The sequence below is a fragment of the Sciurus vulgaris genome, assembly GCF_902686455.1.
Source record: "Sciurus vulgaris genome assembly, chromosome: 8".
Lineage (NCBI taxonomy): Eukaryota > Metazoa > Chordata > Mammalia > Rodentia > Sciuridae > Sciurus > Sciurus vulgaris.
In genome coordinates this window covers 69,170,942-69,189,003 of record NC_136468.1, presented here as the reverse complement: position 1 = coordinate 69,189,003, position 18,062 = coordinate 69,170,942, and the positions used below count along the sequence as shown (strand labels likewise).

General features: G+C 35.7%; 1 protein-coding gene across 1 annotated transcript in view; it reads right to left on the bottom strand.

Moving 5' to 3' along the window:
• The window catches only part of PRKAR2B (protein kinase cAMP-dependent type II regulatory subunit beta), a 101,754-nt gene that overhangs the window by 70,685 nt on the left and 13,007 nt on the right, over positions 1 to 18,062 (bottom strand). The window contains exon 2 of the mRNA XM_079150032.1: positions 6,301 to 6,336. Within this exon, the coding sequence (XP_079006158.1) occupies positions 6,301 to 6,336 (36 nt within the window). The remainder of the gene's footprint in view (positions 1 to 6,300; positions 6,337 to 18,062) is intronic.

Here is an 18,062-nt window from a genome sequence, read left to right as displayed (position 1 = left end):
GGAGGAGAATTAATAGGGCATGAGATGGCTGGGAGCTCTTAATGGATTTTCACCCACACTGAGGAGGAAGCCTGGACCAAGGGCCCAGAACTATACTCTAGCATCTCAAAGAACCTCTCCAGGTCCCGCCCTCTAACATCTCTTCTCAACTCCCTTGCCCACACTGGCAGCTTTGGTTTCATCTGTCGCCCCAGTGGACCTGACCCTTGATTTCGGCCTTACCCTGGGTGTCAGCTTCCCATTTAATTCTTCACATCAGACTCTGCAGTACACAAGCTTCTTCTAACCCACCTCCACATCCAGCCCAGGCTCATGGAGACCCCTGGCTATCTGTGAGACTTATCTGGACAACAGACTAAGAGTGACACACTAAACTGGAGAGAATGCTGTGTTACATGTTTTTCAGATTATCTATTGCTCGATTACTACAATAATCTTCTGAGTTGTGGATCATCTTCATTTTATACCTGAAGAAACTAAGCTCAGAAGAAAGGTCACTAAAGACAAGCACACACGTTTTTACTAAGCAGATATGTTAAGTAGCAGAGCCTGGTCTACCTGAACCCAGAGCTTATGTGGCCTCCCTGGCAAAGCAGACACTGACACTTTGAAGTGATGGTAATTTAAAGTCAGAAACCATTAAGCAAGGGGATTACCCTTGCTGTCGATGGCCCTGGGCATCTACTCACTACATGCCAGAGGCAAAATACCTAGCAGCATACCATGAAAACGGAGTTTATACGATAATATTTAATAAAAAATAGCTAGTTATTAGTGATAAAAGCACAAATATTCCCTTCCCTTATTTTCCCAGTGAAATGCATGTTAAAAGCCTAAAAACCACCTCAGCTAGCACCCTTTCTGTGAGCCATGCCCTGGGAGAACCATGCTCTTCTCCTTTCACTTTGTGGATATTATGGCATCTACCACAATTTGAGTCATGGCCAGCCTCCCAGCTGAACTGTGAACTTCTTTTTCTTTTTTAATATTTTTTTTAGATGCTGATATACCTTTATTTTACTTATTTTTTTATATGGTGCTGAGAATCAAACCCAGTACCTCCCACATGCTAGGCAAGCACTCTACCACTGAGCCCCAGCCCCATGAACTTCTTAAGGGCTCCAAACTTTATCTTGTTGCATCCTTAGCACTACACCTGGCACAAAGAAGCCAGTTCTCAGTAAATGTTTGTAGAATCACTTAGTGATTTAATTAGTGAAAGTAGTATGCTCCCAGCATGCATTGTCAAGTACTGGTGATTACCAAGCCAAAATGTGTAATACAAAATGAAGCTGATTTCAAAAGATTTAGAAATGTAAGTATAATCACACTCGCAAATTGGTCTGATGATATGACAATGACCTTTAGGGGCATGATGATAATATGAGGGTTAAATGCTCTTATCATCAAGAAACTTTAAAGCAGAAACAATGAACACCAAGGCTACAAAATATTTCCAAAACAAAACAAAAGGAAGCATATGTTCCCTGAATCAAGGAAGCATATGGTGCCTGAATCAGATTCAAGACAAATTTGAACTTCTCCTATTTGACTACTTTCTCAGAGACTAATCATTTTCTGTTTGGGGTGATTTTTACTGGGATTGTCACAGTGGGTGTGTGAGATTTAAAGACGTGAATTTCACCTCTGAAATTTTCTGAAGGCTACTTCAGACAAAATTACAACTATGTTAAAAATATACTCTAAAATTCAATGTTCATGGTAAAACTTCAAAGAGCGGATTAATTATTCCTACAAGAAAACTCGCAATTCATAATTTGGAGTTCTGTTTTCACTTCTATTATAAGCAATAATTACTTCAGAGCTAGTAATGCTCAACAGCAGTCCATAAAGACAATACTATATGTCAATGGAAAGATTTGTGGATGCCAACAGGGCATATTGACTACACAGTGGCTAGGCCCATGCCAAGCAATATAGGAAACAGTTTCATTGTTAGGGATAAAAACTCTGAAAAGCAAATTTCAAAAATTTCAGGAAGTCAATCTATGAAAGACAAGAAAAATTGAGTTATGTCAATTAAATTCAATATAAATAAATACATGAATGGACTTCAATAAAAACATGGGAAGAGAACAATTAGGACAATTAGGGAAATCTAACTCCAGACTGTATATTAGCCAACAGTATTGTAGCAAGGTTCAGTCCCATGAGTGTTATGTTGTATTATATTGTTCTCTGGAGTTACACATTCAAGTTTTAGGATTCCAAAAAGGCTCAAAAAAAAGTGTGCACGTAAAAAAAGGAGGGGAGAGTGTGTGCACATCTGGCAAAATATTAACAACTGCAGAACCTAGATGAAGGTGCTTATTGGGCTCATCTTTAAAGCTTTCTACAAGTCTGAATTTTATCAAAATGAAATCGTGTGACTAAAAATACTTCAGAGAGGCCAGACCTTGTGACACAAGGCATTGTCTCAAGACTGACCAGGCCTTTCCTTCTTTCTCTTTTTCCTTATAGGGTTCAAAGAGACAAGACCAGAGGGCAACCATTATGTATACTTTTCAAAACCTGGCAATAGACAAACAATAAAAAGGAGATGTCCTTATTAAAGATTAACATCAAATCATGTTATGACTCTCAAAGATTTTTTTTTTTTTTTTCCTGAAAGGCTAAGACACAAAACTGAGAATTTTATTGCTTTGTTTTAAACCATTTTCAGGAGGAGAGGGCTGAGCATTTTTGAGAGACTAAACACTCCATGGGAACTTTATTGAAATCATTTATTTAACTCAGCTCTCATGACAAGCTTGAATAGAGCTGTTAAGATCCCAAACTTGGGGAAGTGGGGAAGGAAAAGAAAGAAAAAAAGAAAACTCAAGGAGGTAAGTAACTTTATGTTTATATTTCTCTATTTTTAAAGAAATGATTACTAAGACTTGAGATGGGTTTAAAAGAGCAAGAGCAGTATTTCTCTTTAACAATGGAATTGTAGGGTGCTCTTCACAAATAAGGTCATGAGATGCAGTGGGAAGATAGGAAGCTGTATGTACCACGGATATATCTCACAAGGCCTCGGACAGCTGCTCTCCAGTGGCGTAGAACTTGCCTGACTAACCTGTGAGGGGGGCCTGCTTCCCGGCACCATTCTTCACTCTCTCCCACTAATCACTTCACCACATGCCTCTCATCCCTGTACAAAGCGGAAAACCGGCTTATGAAACCCTGAAACCTCTACACATTCTTAAGATTCTGGAAGTTCTTTTTTTTTTTTTTTTTTTTTTAACTTTTTTAGTTGTTGATGGACCTTTATTTTATTTATTTATATGTGGTGCTAAGACTCAAACCCAGGGCCTCAACCCATGCCAGGCGAGCACTCTACCACTGAGCCACCACCCTAGCCCCAAGATCCTAAAAGGTCTGTTTAGAAGTATTGAGAGAAACTGATCTTTTTACTTTTAAAAATGATAACTGACAGGTTTATGAGCAGACACTGAAAGCACATAAGGATAGGAGAGTTTAGGACAAATAGTACTATTAGAACTGCAAAAATGATCCTAAATAATGTGTTTGGTAAGTATCTTCTAACTATAAAATTCCTCTTATCTTCATGAAGTGAACGAAAGGAAAAGGCAAAAATGGGGAAGTGTTTAATTTAAATGATTCAGGTTTGAAAATTTTAATACATGCAGTATGACTATCAAAAGCCAAAAACTCAAAGATTTAGGAAACTCAGTCAGAAGATGAAAAATGTAACTCATAGTAATTTTTTTCATTCTCTCAGCAGTAACTGAATACCTAGCACCACATACTTATTGTTGTAATATACAGCATATATTACATAATATGTAAGACATGTAATCTAGCATTTATTTTTTGAATTATTATTTTAAAATAGATGAATAAAAAACAAACTTGCATACAGACTTCTGGTTGATTTATTTGATTTTCTTCACCTAAATTTCAGTTCTTACATTAAAGTTTTACAGTTTACTTTGGAAAAGAAAATATTTCTCAAGTAAAACTTTATGAGAAAAAGATATCTGAAGAAATAGTCTTAGTTGTCACAATTGAGCAATCACTTATTTTTTTATTTTCAGGAAATATTACTTTAAAAGAAGTTGAGGTATATCTTCTCAACCAAACCTCACTTTTAGCTACTAGATCAATTTTAAAAGAGGAATAAATGCAATGCTTGATTTTAATTTTTATTTCTTTTCTAGTATTCCATCATCTCCACATTCCCAGCTAAGTTTTCTTGAGATATACTGAACACACATGTGGGGGAAGAGGATGAAAAATATAGGAACCATGTTAAGACATCCTTAGGATGTCCTTAGGATGTCTTAACATGGTTCCTATATTCTTTGCCAAAACAATTTTAGACAAACTTTCATAAGAAGAAAAATAAGAACGTCAAAATAAATTTTAGACATGTAGATAATTAAGTAGGTCCCATTGTTTTTTTGCTTTTTATACCACTGTTCTTTTTTTTATCTAAGGTACTAAATATAATTTTATCTCCTTTAACCAAAGATTTATAATGTATTTAAAGTGCTTAGCATGGGTATTCTCCATAAATTTGTTCTCTTTTCCTTCCAATAATGTCAAGAATCATTTTCATTTTGGTTCCCAGCATTTTGCATTATTGGATAACAATTTTATCCCATTAAGACTTATTTTTAAGCATAACAAGACTCCTGAATTTGATATCACCTTATTTATATCAAATTGTTTCCTGATGTTTTTATTTAAAATTTCAAAATATCTGTCATTCTAGGAATAAATGCAACGCTTGATTTTAATTTTTATTTCTTTTCTAGTATTCCATCATCTCCACATTCTCAGCTAAGTTTTCTTGAGATATACTGAACACATATGTGGGGGAAGAGGATGAAAAATAATGGAATAGTGGTGTTTTGAAACTAACCTATGCACCAGTGCCCTGATCTATCAATTAATGATAAATATATTATACAAATACTAATGGAATTTACCCAGAAATAAAAGTCACATGTCATACAATTTGAGGCAGAAAGGGAGATTATTTATTTTAAGACTCCTAATTAAGTTTCTGTTGAAAGAATTCCACATTATGAAGACAAGGTAATACTGATTCTTTTTATTCTTCCTTCTTTGTTTCCATCACTGTTCATAAAGGTCAAATTTTGTATCTCTGCTTTAGATAAATTTGATGCCTTACTGACATAAACATAACCTCATTCCACAAAAGACGTTAAAATATATACTTTGTTTTCATCATGTAAAATAAATACACTATGAGATTACAAAAGCCTCAGAATAGTAACGTAGAGACCACACCCATATAGCAAAATTTCCTGATTCCTGTCATTATAGACCTGATCGCTATATAGCAAGAATAAACTGTAGCAGAAACTGCTAACAAATTAAAAATGAAATTCAACCTTAAAGCATCTTTATGCTAGCACAGGTGGAAATAAGGTAATTTTATGAAACGAATTACTCATTTGTAATATCTGACCTCCAAAGGTGATCTGTTTGAAATGTTTACCTTTTGTTTAAAAAAAAAATTCTACTTATATGTACAAGGGAGAGTGATTTTCTCAAACCAAATATAGTAACACTTCACTGTCCTCTGTCTTCAGAGAAGATGAAATTCCACAGTAAATTTTCAAATATAGTTTATCCATTCCAATGACCAAACTCACTTTACTCAAACTATTTTGGACAAAAATTGTTCTTAATTACATCCCATACTTCCCTAGCAGTTCAGGTAGAACACTATAATGAACCTAATTTGAGTACTTGTTATAAGGCTCTCCCATGACTATACATGAGGTTACTGTGGTATATTTAAGGCAGCAATAGCCTCAGGGACATTAACAAATATAAAGCAATATGCTCCTATCCTAAATGACTCCATAATGATAAGTTCTTAAATATGCATTTTAAGAGTCTTCCTGCCCCTAATTAAAAACTCTCCCTCATCACTGTTGCTAGGTCTTCTTCACCCATCTCCTGAAATCACTGCTTCTAAACTGTAGCTGGTAAATCAGATAACTATGCAAGTAGTAATTTTACCAAAATAAAGAAGTAACACACTGGGATGAGAGGCTCCATTTAAAAGGAACATCAGCTGAGGCCACAGCATAACTTAAATTTAGTTACTCAGCATTTTCAATTATTTCCTAATTCATGATTTTATCAGATGGTTTTGTTTTCTGGGAAAATGACAAAGAAGTTATTAATCTACAGCAATTATTCTCTTTGTATCTTTGCACCTTCCTGCCAAGTATTACTATCATTTTGTAAATGTCCCCATAAGTAAGCAAAAGCCATTAGAAGAGTCACACTTACCTGAGGCACGCCTTGTGAATCGGTTTATTACTGGAGCTAAAAGAAAAATGCAGAATAATATGATTAGATTTAAAAATCTAATTTTCCCAGACCCCTACAAAGGCTCCAATTAGTAACTAATCTTATAATGTAAACAGAGAAAATATGATTAAATAAAAGAAATACAAAAAACATGAAAACTGAATGTTTAAATTTATTAACAAAGAAATGCAATTTAAATCAATATTTCACCTTTAAATTATTTTCCCCAAAACACTGTAAAGAGTTCACTGGTTAGAAGAGCTGAAACTACTTAACTGGGACAGTGTAAATCTATATATCACCTATAGAAAATCCGACAGTTATATCCAGTACCATAAAAGGTTTGTGTCCGTGGACAGAGTAATTCTACTTTTAGAGATTTATTCTAAAAAAGCTACAAGAGAAGAAAAAAACAAAATGTGAATATTTTTAGCATTATCATTTTTAAAATGAAAAAAATTAGGAAACAAAGCTAAAAGTGTTCATGTATACTCAGATCATTTTTAGGTGAAGGATAGTATATCCTTGAACTGTTCCAATTTAATATTTGCAGTTTTGATATTTTTGTGCAACCCAAATGTCCATGACATGCAAATGTGTACACCGAAAGCTGTGACTCCAGGCTGCTGCGTGCATCACTCAGCTGGTAAGCCTACCATCTGCCCACATGCCTGACTCAACTCAGCTCTGTACTGCTTCTTAGGTCTGCTGACACAGTTATCTCAAGAAGTGGAGGGCTCTTTTTTCTTTTCTTGAGACAAGTAAGTAAATTTATGGTTCATATTATATAAGACAGGCCATCATGTATTATCCTGTAAATTTTGTTTGTAGAATGCCATGGATCTACTATAATACTTCAGTACTTTCAAAAGAGCAATTAGGAAAGTTGTTTACACTATGTAATCACTTAGGTCAAGGAAAAAAGATGTAATTTTTATCAGTACTGTGGTCACATTGCATGATGAACACGTAGGAGTAAGTACCAGGAAGAAAACTGCGTCAGATATTTACATTCATCCTTGCAACCATGCATTTAAACACCAGCACCTTCATATTACTGATGAGTAAGTTTTACAGTAAGGCTTAGAGAAACTGATTAATTTGCTTTAGATCAAATAACCACCCTGCAGCAGAGCTGGAGAATTTGAACCTAGGAGTATCTAGTACCAAAACAGGGTCTTAACAAGAACAGAAAGTGAAAACACTGATTCCTGAAATCACATCATGAGAAATGAATACTTTCTTTCATACTGATCTTCACTGTCATTAAAGATTAACTTCATTAAAAATTCACAAATCCAATTACTAAAATAGCATACAGTTGGTAGCAAACTATATCCTCCAGACTGAGATAAAGTTTTTATTTACATACCAAAATAATTTAGCCATGTATTTGCACAGCCAAAAATTACTTACTCAAAAGAAGTTCACCAGGTAAACTGCAAGTATTATAAAACACAAAGTCCTTCAGTTTGTTGGATACTTTAAAAAAAAAAAAAAAATTTTTTTTTTTTTTAGTTGTAGACAGTCACAGTGACTTTATTTATTTTTTTATGTGGTGCTGAGGATTGAACCCAGCGCCTCACCCGTGCTAGGCGAGTGCACAACCACTAGGCCATACTTCTAATCTCCCTTTTCATAACTCCTTTGGAACCCAGTTCAAAGAAAGTCTCCCCAGCAGAACACAAGGACAGTGACTGGAGACAATGTACAAATGCATTCAAGCACAGGAATGCTCTTGATTGTCACACCAATTCAGAGGACACCCATAGCACTTCGCAGGCAAACTCCAGAAGAGTCCTATACTAGAACAGTCCTACATTCCCAACTTTTGTCTCATATGACCTTCAAACATCCCACAGGGCATTCCCAAGGCAAAGAAAAAGTCCATTTGTAACCATCTGAGCCTAGATTCTAACACTGCTTTATCTATATACTTCATTATGCTGTTCTAATAGATATCAAATTATGCCCAAATAGATATCTAATTACTGAATTTACATACAAAACTATGTAAATCAAAGGAATTATATTTTCTTTCTTGTACTTTGATTGGAATTATAGTACTAGATGTTCACTATTTCAGAAAACTCTGCCCCGGCTGCGTCATTGTGTTGTTTCGATCACCAGTATCCTATGTTTGATCGGACTCGAGTGAGTCTAGGTACAGTGGGAGAATCTAATTATGTCTTCCTGTTCATATACTGAAATACATACATACTGAAATACATTTTACTTACTATAAATTTTTTTTATTTCTCCTTGATGTTTTCCCTAGATACTACAACCAATTTCTCAGTTGTAGGCAGGTCACATGACTCTGTTTTCCACTTCCCAGCAGTGAATGGGGCTGGAATGGGACAGTTTTAAGAAGACTGGTGCACCCGGCAAGTGGCATGCAGTAGTCAAGACAAACACAGGGTGGACAACAATTATGAAAATTCCAACCCATGTCCCTCCTTATCTTCTTGGAGGGCTAAAACACAAGTGTTTCCTGCATAAACTTCTGGCAAATTAATTCACCTACACAATTTTTATAGCATTTTGGTCTAGCTAGTAAAATAGAAAAGAAGGTTGATTCAGAGTAGAGGCCTTGCTGGAAATAAAGATGTGTGCATATGGCCAGGCAACATCTTGTTTTCTGCCTCAGGAACCTAAGACAGAGAAGGGGAGCAAGGAGGAAGGTGAGTCACATCACTGGTGGTAGTGGTAAGGGTGGGGCAGGACAGCAGGCAGGAGCCATCTGCTCCATGGCTGGCCCCACAGCTTCCCATGAAACTGGATAACGCTTGTAACTTATATTCTCAGCTCATGAAATACGTATACCAACACTTGATTTTCTTCTTTCAGAGGGTTTTTTTTAAGAAAAATAAAAGAAAACATATCTTTGAAAGTGCCTGTCAACTACCAATGCCTATTCAAACGTAAAGGACTGATGCTTATTTACTCTGAACTAATATTACCATTTTTAAAGCACACAAAGTGAATAGCAATACAAATTCTCAAAAAAGAAAGTTTACAAATAAAGATGCTTTAAAATGTAACAAGTCAAATTAAGTTTTCTCCAGAATGCTGGTCTTGCCTTTAGGTTTTCTCACTCATGGATATTCTGTGAATACGCCCATGTGTATATGTCATGCAAATATATACATACATTCACAGAAAACACACACACACACACACACACACACACACACACACACACGAGGGAGAGAGAAAGGAGAAAGAGATTAGAGACCAGGACACTGAGAGAGAAAAAAATAGGAAACACACTGTCCAGAGAAACAAATATGATTAAAGATATACTGAACTCCTACATTTTCAAAAACTATAACCTCAGATCTTAGGGAATCCCCAAGGACAAATATAGAAATATTTATATAGGTTTGACTTTCTCCCAAATGTCATTTCTGTGGAATACTGAGAGTCCTGTGTGCTATTAGGAGAGGAGTATTTTCACAGTATGAGCAGAGATCCATTCAGTTGCCAAAGTATATTCCACTAGATTGGTTTTACTTACTGAGCTCCTGAGAGACCAGAAGTGTAACTGATTCAAGTCCTCCATAATCCTGGAGTATTCTTAGAAGAAAAATGCTCCTTTACTTTGGGTAAACTGAAGGAGCCTCTCTATACCTACCGGTGAAAACAGAGTCCCACACCTGTTTGCCTCTGAGCTCCCCACAGTGCCAACAGGAACTGCTTATCCTTCACCTCTTCACGAAGGTACTGAGTGAATAACCACAGAATGAATCAGTAAGCTCCTAAAAGTACACAGAGCAAGTCTCGTTGTCTCCACTAATTTTCTGGCATGGATGACAGCACTGGAACTGTAACAGGCTGTTACTGAAGGGCTTAAACAAGCCTGTTCCTATTTACAAAAGTATCACCTCCAAGGGCTTATTACCCCCACAAGTGGCCACCTAAATTTAAAATAAATTAGGTGAAAGAGAAATTTCAGAAGACTAAAAAACTTAAGCTAGTTCATAAAAATAAAAGCAGTCAATTGAAAGCATGAAGCAGTAAGTCTGGTCTTTAAAAAGGAAGCCAAGGTGACAGCAGGACATGTCATTTCAGTAATTTGCATCTCTGAGCACAATGGGGAGAGAAATCACAAGTTGAAGGAATAAGAGCTCTGAGTGGGTGATCTGTGGTCATGAATACACACATACACAAAATTAAAAACAAAAAAATCCATTAAAAGAATACACCCCCTCTCTACTGGAATCACCTTAGCTAAATGGGCCTTTTACAGAAAAGTGTTCATATACCCTGAAGTGAAATACATACGACAACCTTAGATTCAGTCAAATAATTAGCATCCCTATCCTCCTGTTAGCTCCTTTTTCCAGCAATGAATACTTTCTGAATCTGTTAGCTGCCTAAATAAAAGACTGTAGAAACTGTAAATTGAAACCATGTAAGCTAATTATTTTTGACAGGGTAAATAAATGATAATCTCAGAATAAATTAATTTTTCCTACGCCTATGCTTCAAAAATTGAAATGGAGCTCACACCTGAACCAAGGAAAAATTAACTTTTTAAAAAGATCAACAGTAAATAAGCAAATAACAAAAAAAAAAAAAAATTAACTGTTCTGCTAATTAACCTAACAGACACAATTTGCACACATTTTTATACATGTTCAATTATTAAGATTGAAATCACCACTTATTTTCTACAGTTTGGTTAAAGGATGGTAAGCCTTGACTACTTTCAGAAATAATTGGAGATATTCAATTCTCCAAGGTCCTGAAAGACCTTGAGCTGTATTCCAGATTCATGGCACCTACGAATCTGAGCTGTGGTCTAATTCTGGAGGACAGAATTAGTTGGAGAGTATACTCCAAAGCTTCCAGGTGTTGGTGCTAAGGAGACATTGGTGATAAAACATGTAGCTCAAAGCACTTTGTTGGATATAATGGCAACTGTGTGAGAGGCAGCCTTGGGGAGGGGACAATTTTCTACTGCCTTTTTGATTACACAACTTGAAGAACTGGGATCCAGTGTCCAACCCACCTATTCAGATGGATCAGGGCTTGAGATGGGCCACAGTGACATGAAGTCTTTCTTTGGCTTTTACAAAGTGCCGATTTTAATGATCACTAAAAAGATACACATTTTTATTCAGTGTATAAACCAAACTCTCCAAAAGGTAACTGATATTTTTAAATATTATGGTAATAACATACAACAATTAAAGTAGAAACAACACATTTACTTTTGCTTGTGAATGAACGTGATTTCTTCACTTTTAATTCATGAGAATTTTACCCAAGATGCTCTCTCTTAGAAACAAAAAGAAAAATACAGTTTCAGTTTAAAAACAAGTCCCACAGTGGTTAACCACACACAGAGTGAAGCAATAACAATGCCAAGAGAAAGGTTCCCAAATATTTTTTGGACTTTAAATACAGAAAGAGACAGGAGAAGGACATTGTCAAACTTACACAAACTCAGTATCTGCTTCTCCAAATGATAAAGTATCCCTTCCAAAGTTATATGGTCAGAAACACATGAAAGACAGATTTATATAGAGGCCAAAGTTCTGTTTCCAAGAGTAAATAAACCAGACTAGACAATGGGGAAAGCAAAAAGCTGCAAAGAATTCAAACTGCCACACGTCATAAAGTCACAACAAAACTTTTCAGAAAAGAGTAAATTTAGAGTAATATGAATGCTTTAAAATGAAGATCAACTGAGAAAACAATTAGGGGATGTGATAAAAGTTACTTTACTCATAAAAGTCATAGAAAATAGAAAAGTAGTCATAGAAAATAGTACAAAACCTTCCCTGTATCTTCCCAGGATGAAAATATTCTGCCATTCTGGTCTCAGCTCAACTATCCCCTCCTCAGGAAGCCCTTTCTTGAACAGCCTGTGTAACAAGTAGCCCCTCCAGTTCCTCTCAATCATACCATCCTGTTTCCTTCTCTCCAGGGTGATCAGTTACCTAAAAATACCTAGTGTTTTACACTTATCCTCTATTTCCTCTCATGCTAGACAACAAGCTCAAGAAGGTGGGGTTTCCTTGTCAGTGTGTTTCACTATTGCACCCCAGTGCTTAGAACACTGCATGCAATAACATATATATACGTATGCATATGTATTATGTATAATATATACCCTAATTTAAACACACGAGCAGTGCTAATGAAAAACTAATAGGGATACTCCCAGACACCTAAAGATTATTTGGACAAATGTGATATTCACACAAGTATTAAGTTTGTGAAACTCATAAGTTAAAATACAGTATTGGATGAAAACATACAACTGATTTTAAAATAGTAGATATTGACTAGGCTTTGGCTTTTCCCTCCCAAGTAGCAAAAAGCAATCATTTTGTATTACTGTTCTCAATTCCTCATGTTTTTCCTGCTCTAGAAGTATATGTATATATCCTTTGCAGTAACTCCTACTACTACTGGTGGAGTACATTTCCCTCCCCACTGTTACCGTGCTAGGCATGTGACTCTCAAGACAGGAAGCACACAGTGGTTTTAAATGTGCTTGTATAATTCTGGCCTGGCTGCTTGTGCTTCAAATACCACCAGGAAATGAAAGGCTCCAGTTATCACTTATCCCAGAAGGCTGAATGAGGGGCAGAGTAGAACTCATGGCTACAGTCGGAGCTACCTCCAGGTGGAAATATCCACATCACAGCCAACCACAGACTCATGAGAAAGTATGTGCAGTTTTAACCAAGTAAATTTTGAGTTTGTTTCACAATAAAAAATAGTCTAATACCAAAAAAAAGCAATCTCATATATGCTCAATAATCATGAAACTATAACCTGGATGTTAGTCTCCAAATAGCAATGATGATAATGATGGTGGTGGTGGTAGTGATGATAATGAAAGATTTCACAAGATAGACTAGAAAGCAATCGCATTTCTCAAAGTGTGGGAAAGAGGACTTCAACAGTATTCATGTTTCCAATTTTTCTTTGAATGAAATTCACATATGAAATACAAAATTCAGTGAATTTTGACACCCATGTTCACATACTCCCAAAGAAGACAAAAAAAATTTTTTTCAACCCCTTGGAAAGTTTCTATAAGCTCTCTCAGTCAATTCCCACTACCCCATAGGCAATTAATGAGACAATTTCTACCATATGGTTTACTTTTGCCTGTCTTTGATCTTCATGTAAATATGAAGTTTATTCTTGCTGCTGAAAGCATCAATAGCTTGTTCATTTTTACTGTTAAGTAACATCCCTTTGTATGAATATGCCTCAATTTATTTATTCATCAAATGCTGATGGACACTGAGTTGTTTCCAATTTGGACTATTTTGAATAAATATTCTTACACAAGTTATTTTGTAAACAAATGCTTTTATTTCTTGATTTAAATGCCTAGGAGTGGGATTGCTGGGTTATGGTAGATGAATGTTTAACTCTAAAATTTAAAGTCCACAGTTTTCCAAAGTGCTTGTATCATTTTATGCTCTTACAGGTCATATAGAAGAGTTCCAGTTGTTCCACATCTTTGCCAACATAAGGCATGTCTTATTTTAGCCATTCTCATATGTGTTTAATAGCGTCTCTTTGGGGTTCTAAGTTTCACTTTCCTGTTACCTAAAATACAAAACATCATTCCCTGGGCTTGTCAGCCATTCTTTTCTTTCGTCTCCTTTACTGACACACGCTCAAATACAGTGTTCAATTTGATTAGGATTTTTTATTATTGAGTTTTAATAGTTCCCTTTATATATAATAAATTAGAATATATAATATACAAAAGTCCCAGGTATACTAACAATAAAAATGATGTTACTTAGGAATAAAACTAAGAGGATACAAAAATTCTTTGTGAAAATAATTACAAAATTATTGAAGAATACAAAAAGAAGACAGACATACCATGTTCATAGACAGACAGAAGAGTCAATATCATTAAAAATGTCTGTTCTCCCCAACTTGGTCCATAAATTCAATGCAACTTTTATAAAACTCCCAATAAAGATTTTCCACCAAATTTAAGTGTATCTTAAAACTGCAAAATAATAAAAGCCTTCAAGTACCTAAATAATTCTGAAAGAAAAAAGGTGGGAGCTATTTATCACACCATACATCAAGACCATAAAAAGTCATATTGAGAAAAAAATTGGTGAAAAGATAGATAAACCGGTAGCAGAAAATAGACATTCTTAAGTACATTCACACATCTATGGAAATTTGACACTTAAAAGTCAATGGAGCTGGGCCTGGTGGTGCATGCCTATAATCCTAGCAGTCCAGGAGGCTGAGGCAGGAGAATCCAGAGTTCAAAGCCAACCTCAGCAAAAGCAAGGTGCTAAGCAACTCAGTGAGACTCTGTCTCTAAATAAGAAACAAAATAGGGCTGAAGATATGACTGAGTGGTTGCGTGCCCCTGAGTTCAATCCCTGGAACCCGCCCTCCCAAAAAAAAGTCAATGGAGGGCTAGGAATATAGCTCAGTGGTAGAGAGCTTGCCTCAGCACTACAAAGAAAAAGGGCAGGGGAATGGGGAGGGGATTGAGCATGTGGTTTATGTCTATAGTCTCAGCTACTCAGGAGAATGAGGCAGGAGGATTGCTTGAGCCCTGGAGTTCAAGATTATTATGGGCAATGTACTGAGACGTTCTCAAAACAAAGCAACAGAAACAACAACAACAGCAAACCAATGGGAAAAAATAAGTCAAGAAATAACATTATTTAAGAAATTAATAATCTACAGCATTTTTATACGCAAGCGATAAAACAACTGAAAGGGAAATGAGGAAAACAACTCCATTTGCAATAGCCTCAAAAAAAATGAAATACTTGGGTATCAATCTAACCAAAGAGGTAAAAGATCTCTACAATGAAAACTACAAAACACTGAAGAAAGAAATTAAGGAAGACCTTAGAAGATGGAAAGATCTCCCATGTTCTTGGATAGGCAGAATTAATATGGTCAAAATGGCCATACTACCAAAAGTGCTATACAGATTCAATGCAATTCCAATTAAAATCCCAATGACATACCTCACAGAAATAGAGCAAGCAATCATGAAATTCATCTGGAAGAATAAGAAACCCAGAATAGCTAAAGCAATCCTTAGCAGGAAGAATGAAGCAGGGGGTATCGCAATACCAGATCTTCAACTATACTACAAAGCAATAGTAACAAAAATGGCATGGTATTGGTACCAAAATAGAAAGGTAGATCAATGCTGCAGAATAGAGGACACAGACACAAACCCAAATAAATACAATTTTCTAATACTAGACAAAGGTGCCAAAAATATGCAATGGAGAAAAGATAGCCTCTTCAACAAATGGTGCTGGGAAAACTGGAAAACCATATGCAACAGAATGAAACTAAACCCCTATCTCCCACCCTGCACAAAACTCAACTCAAAATGGATCAAGGACCTTGAAATCAGACCAGAGACCCTGCATCTTATAGAAGAAAAAGTAGGTCCAAATCTTCACCTTGTTGGCTTAGGATCAGACTTCCTTAACAGGACTCCCATAGCACAAGAAATAAAAGCAAGAATCAATAACTGGGATAAATTCAAACTAAATAGTTTTCTCTCAGCAAAGGAAACTATCAGCAATGGAAAGAGAGAGCCTACAGAGTGGGAGAATATCTTTGCCACTCATACTTTAGATAGAGCACTAATTTCCAGAATATATAAAGAACTCAAAAAACTCTACACCAAGAATACAAATAATCCAATCAACAAATGGGCTAAGGAAATGAACACTTCACAGAAGAAGATGTACAAGCAATCAACAGATATATGAAAAAATGTTCAACATCTTTAGTAATAAGAGAAATGCAAATCAAAACTACTCTAAGATTCCATCTCACCCCAATTAGAATGGCGATTATCAAGAATACAAGCAACAATAGGTGTTGGAGAAGATGTGGGGAAAAAGGTACACTCATACATTGCTGGTGGGACTGCAAATTAGTGCAGCCACTCTGGAAAGCAGTGTGGAGATTCCTTAGAAAACTTGGAATGGACCTACCATTTGACCCAGCTATCCCACTCCTTGGCCTATACCCAAAGGACTTAAAATCAGCACACTACAGAGAAACAGCCACATCAATGTTCATAGAGGCTCAATTCACAATAGCCAGACTATGGAACCAACCTAGATGCCCTTCAATTGATGAATGGATAAAGAAACTGTGGTATATATATACAATGGAATATTACTCAGCTATAAAGAATAATAAAATTATGGCATTTGCAGGCAAATGGATGAAATTGGAGAATATCATGTTAAGTGAGATAAGCCAATCTCAAAAATCCAAAAGAGGAACGATCTCACTGATAAGCGGATGATAACACTTAATGGGGGGTGGGAGGGGGACAAGAATGGAGGAAGGAGGGACTGTATAGAGGGAAAAGAGAGGTGGGAGGGGTGGGGGGAAGGAAAAAAATAACGGAATGAATCAAACATCATTACTCTATGTAAATATATGAATATGCAAATGGTATGCTGTTACTCCATGTACAAACTGAAACAACATGTATCCCATTTGTTTACAATAAAAATAAATTAAAAAAAAGAAATTAATGAGAAACCCTATTTCATACAGTATACAAAAACAAATTACAAATGAATTAAAGCTTTAGTGTGAAACTGAAGACTTCTGAATGTTTACAAACAGTGAAGAGATTATCTTTTTAATATGGAATAGAGACAGAGACAGATCCCTTAAAGCACAAAAAGTAATGGTAAAAGGAAAGGATCCATGTTAGATTACATTGAGAAATTCTTTTCAACCAAAGTTACCATAAAACAAAAACTTTTCAAAGCATACTATGCAAGTGATTAGTAACCAGGTCAACCAGAAAGAAAAAACCAAAAAGAACAATGATTTTTTTCACGGAAGATAAACTACAAATATGGCCAATGAACATGAATAAATACACAACATTAATAGAAATAAGAGAAAAGCAAACTCAATTCACAATGAGATTTCCATCTAACAGTCAACCTACTGGCAAAGCCTGTTAAATTCTGACAATATCCAATGATAGGTTAATGTGGTGATCCAGGAACTCTCAGACAGTTGGAGTACACACTAGGGCAACACCTGTAGAGCACATGGCAGAGCGGAGCAGAGCAAAAGCCGTGCACCCCAAGCTTAGGCACAGATCCTAGGGAGACGTCCTCAAGACTTTTTAGTCTTAAAACATCTTAACACTCTTGGAAACAATTTGCTTATGTGGATTATATCCACTGATATTATTATATTTGAAGTTGAAAACTGAATAATGTTTAAAATAGTGTTTAATTTAAAGCTAACAATAAAAATTACCTGTTATCAGAAATAACACATTTTGACAGAAAACAATTACATTTTCCGAATGAAACAAAAGTTAGTTTTATCTAGAATGACTTTGTTTTACATGTTTTCAAATCTGGTACAGCAGCAGAGAGTTAGGTTCTCTTAGGGGCACCTGCATTCAATCTGTTCATCACATACCCTCCAGAAAATTCTGATGTATATTTTTGAAAGCATGACAGAAAAAAATAAAAAGTTAGTAGTATTATACCTTTTATCCTATGGACTCCCTGTAAAGGTCTAGGGGTGGGAGAAAAATAGTCCTCCAGGGGTCTGTATACCACACTTTAAAAACAATCTTCAAAAACGAGTATATTTTCATAACACACACACTCTCTCTCACAAACATACACACACAAAAACACATACACACACACACACACAATGTTCACTACAGCACTATGAGAAGAAGAAATTGGGAA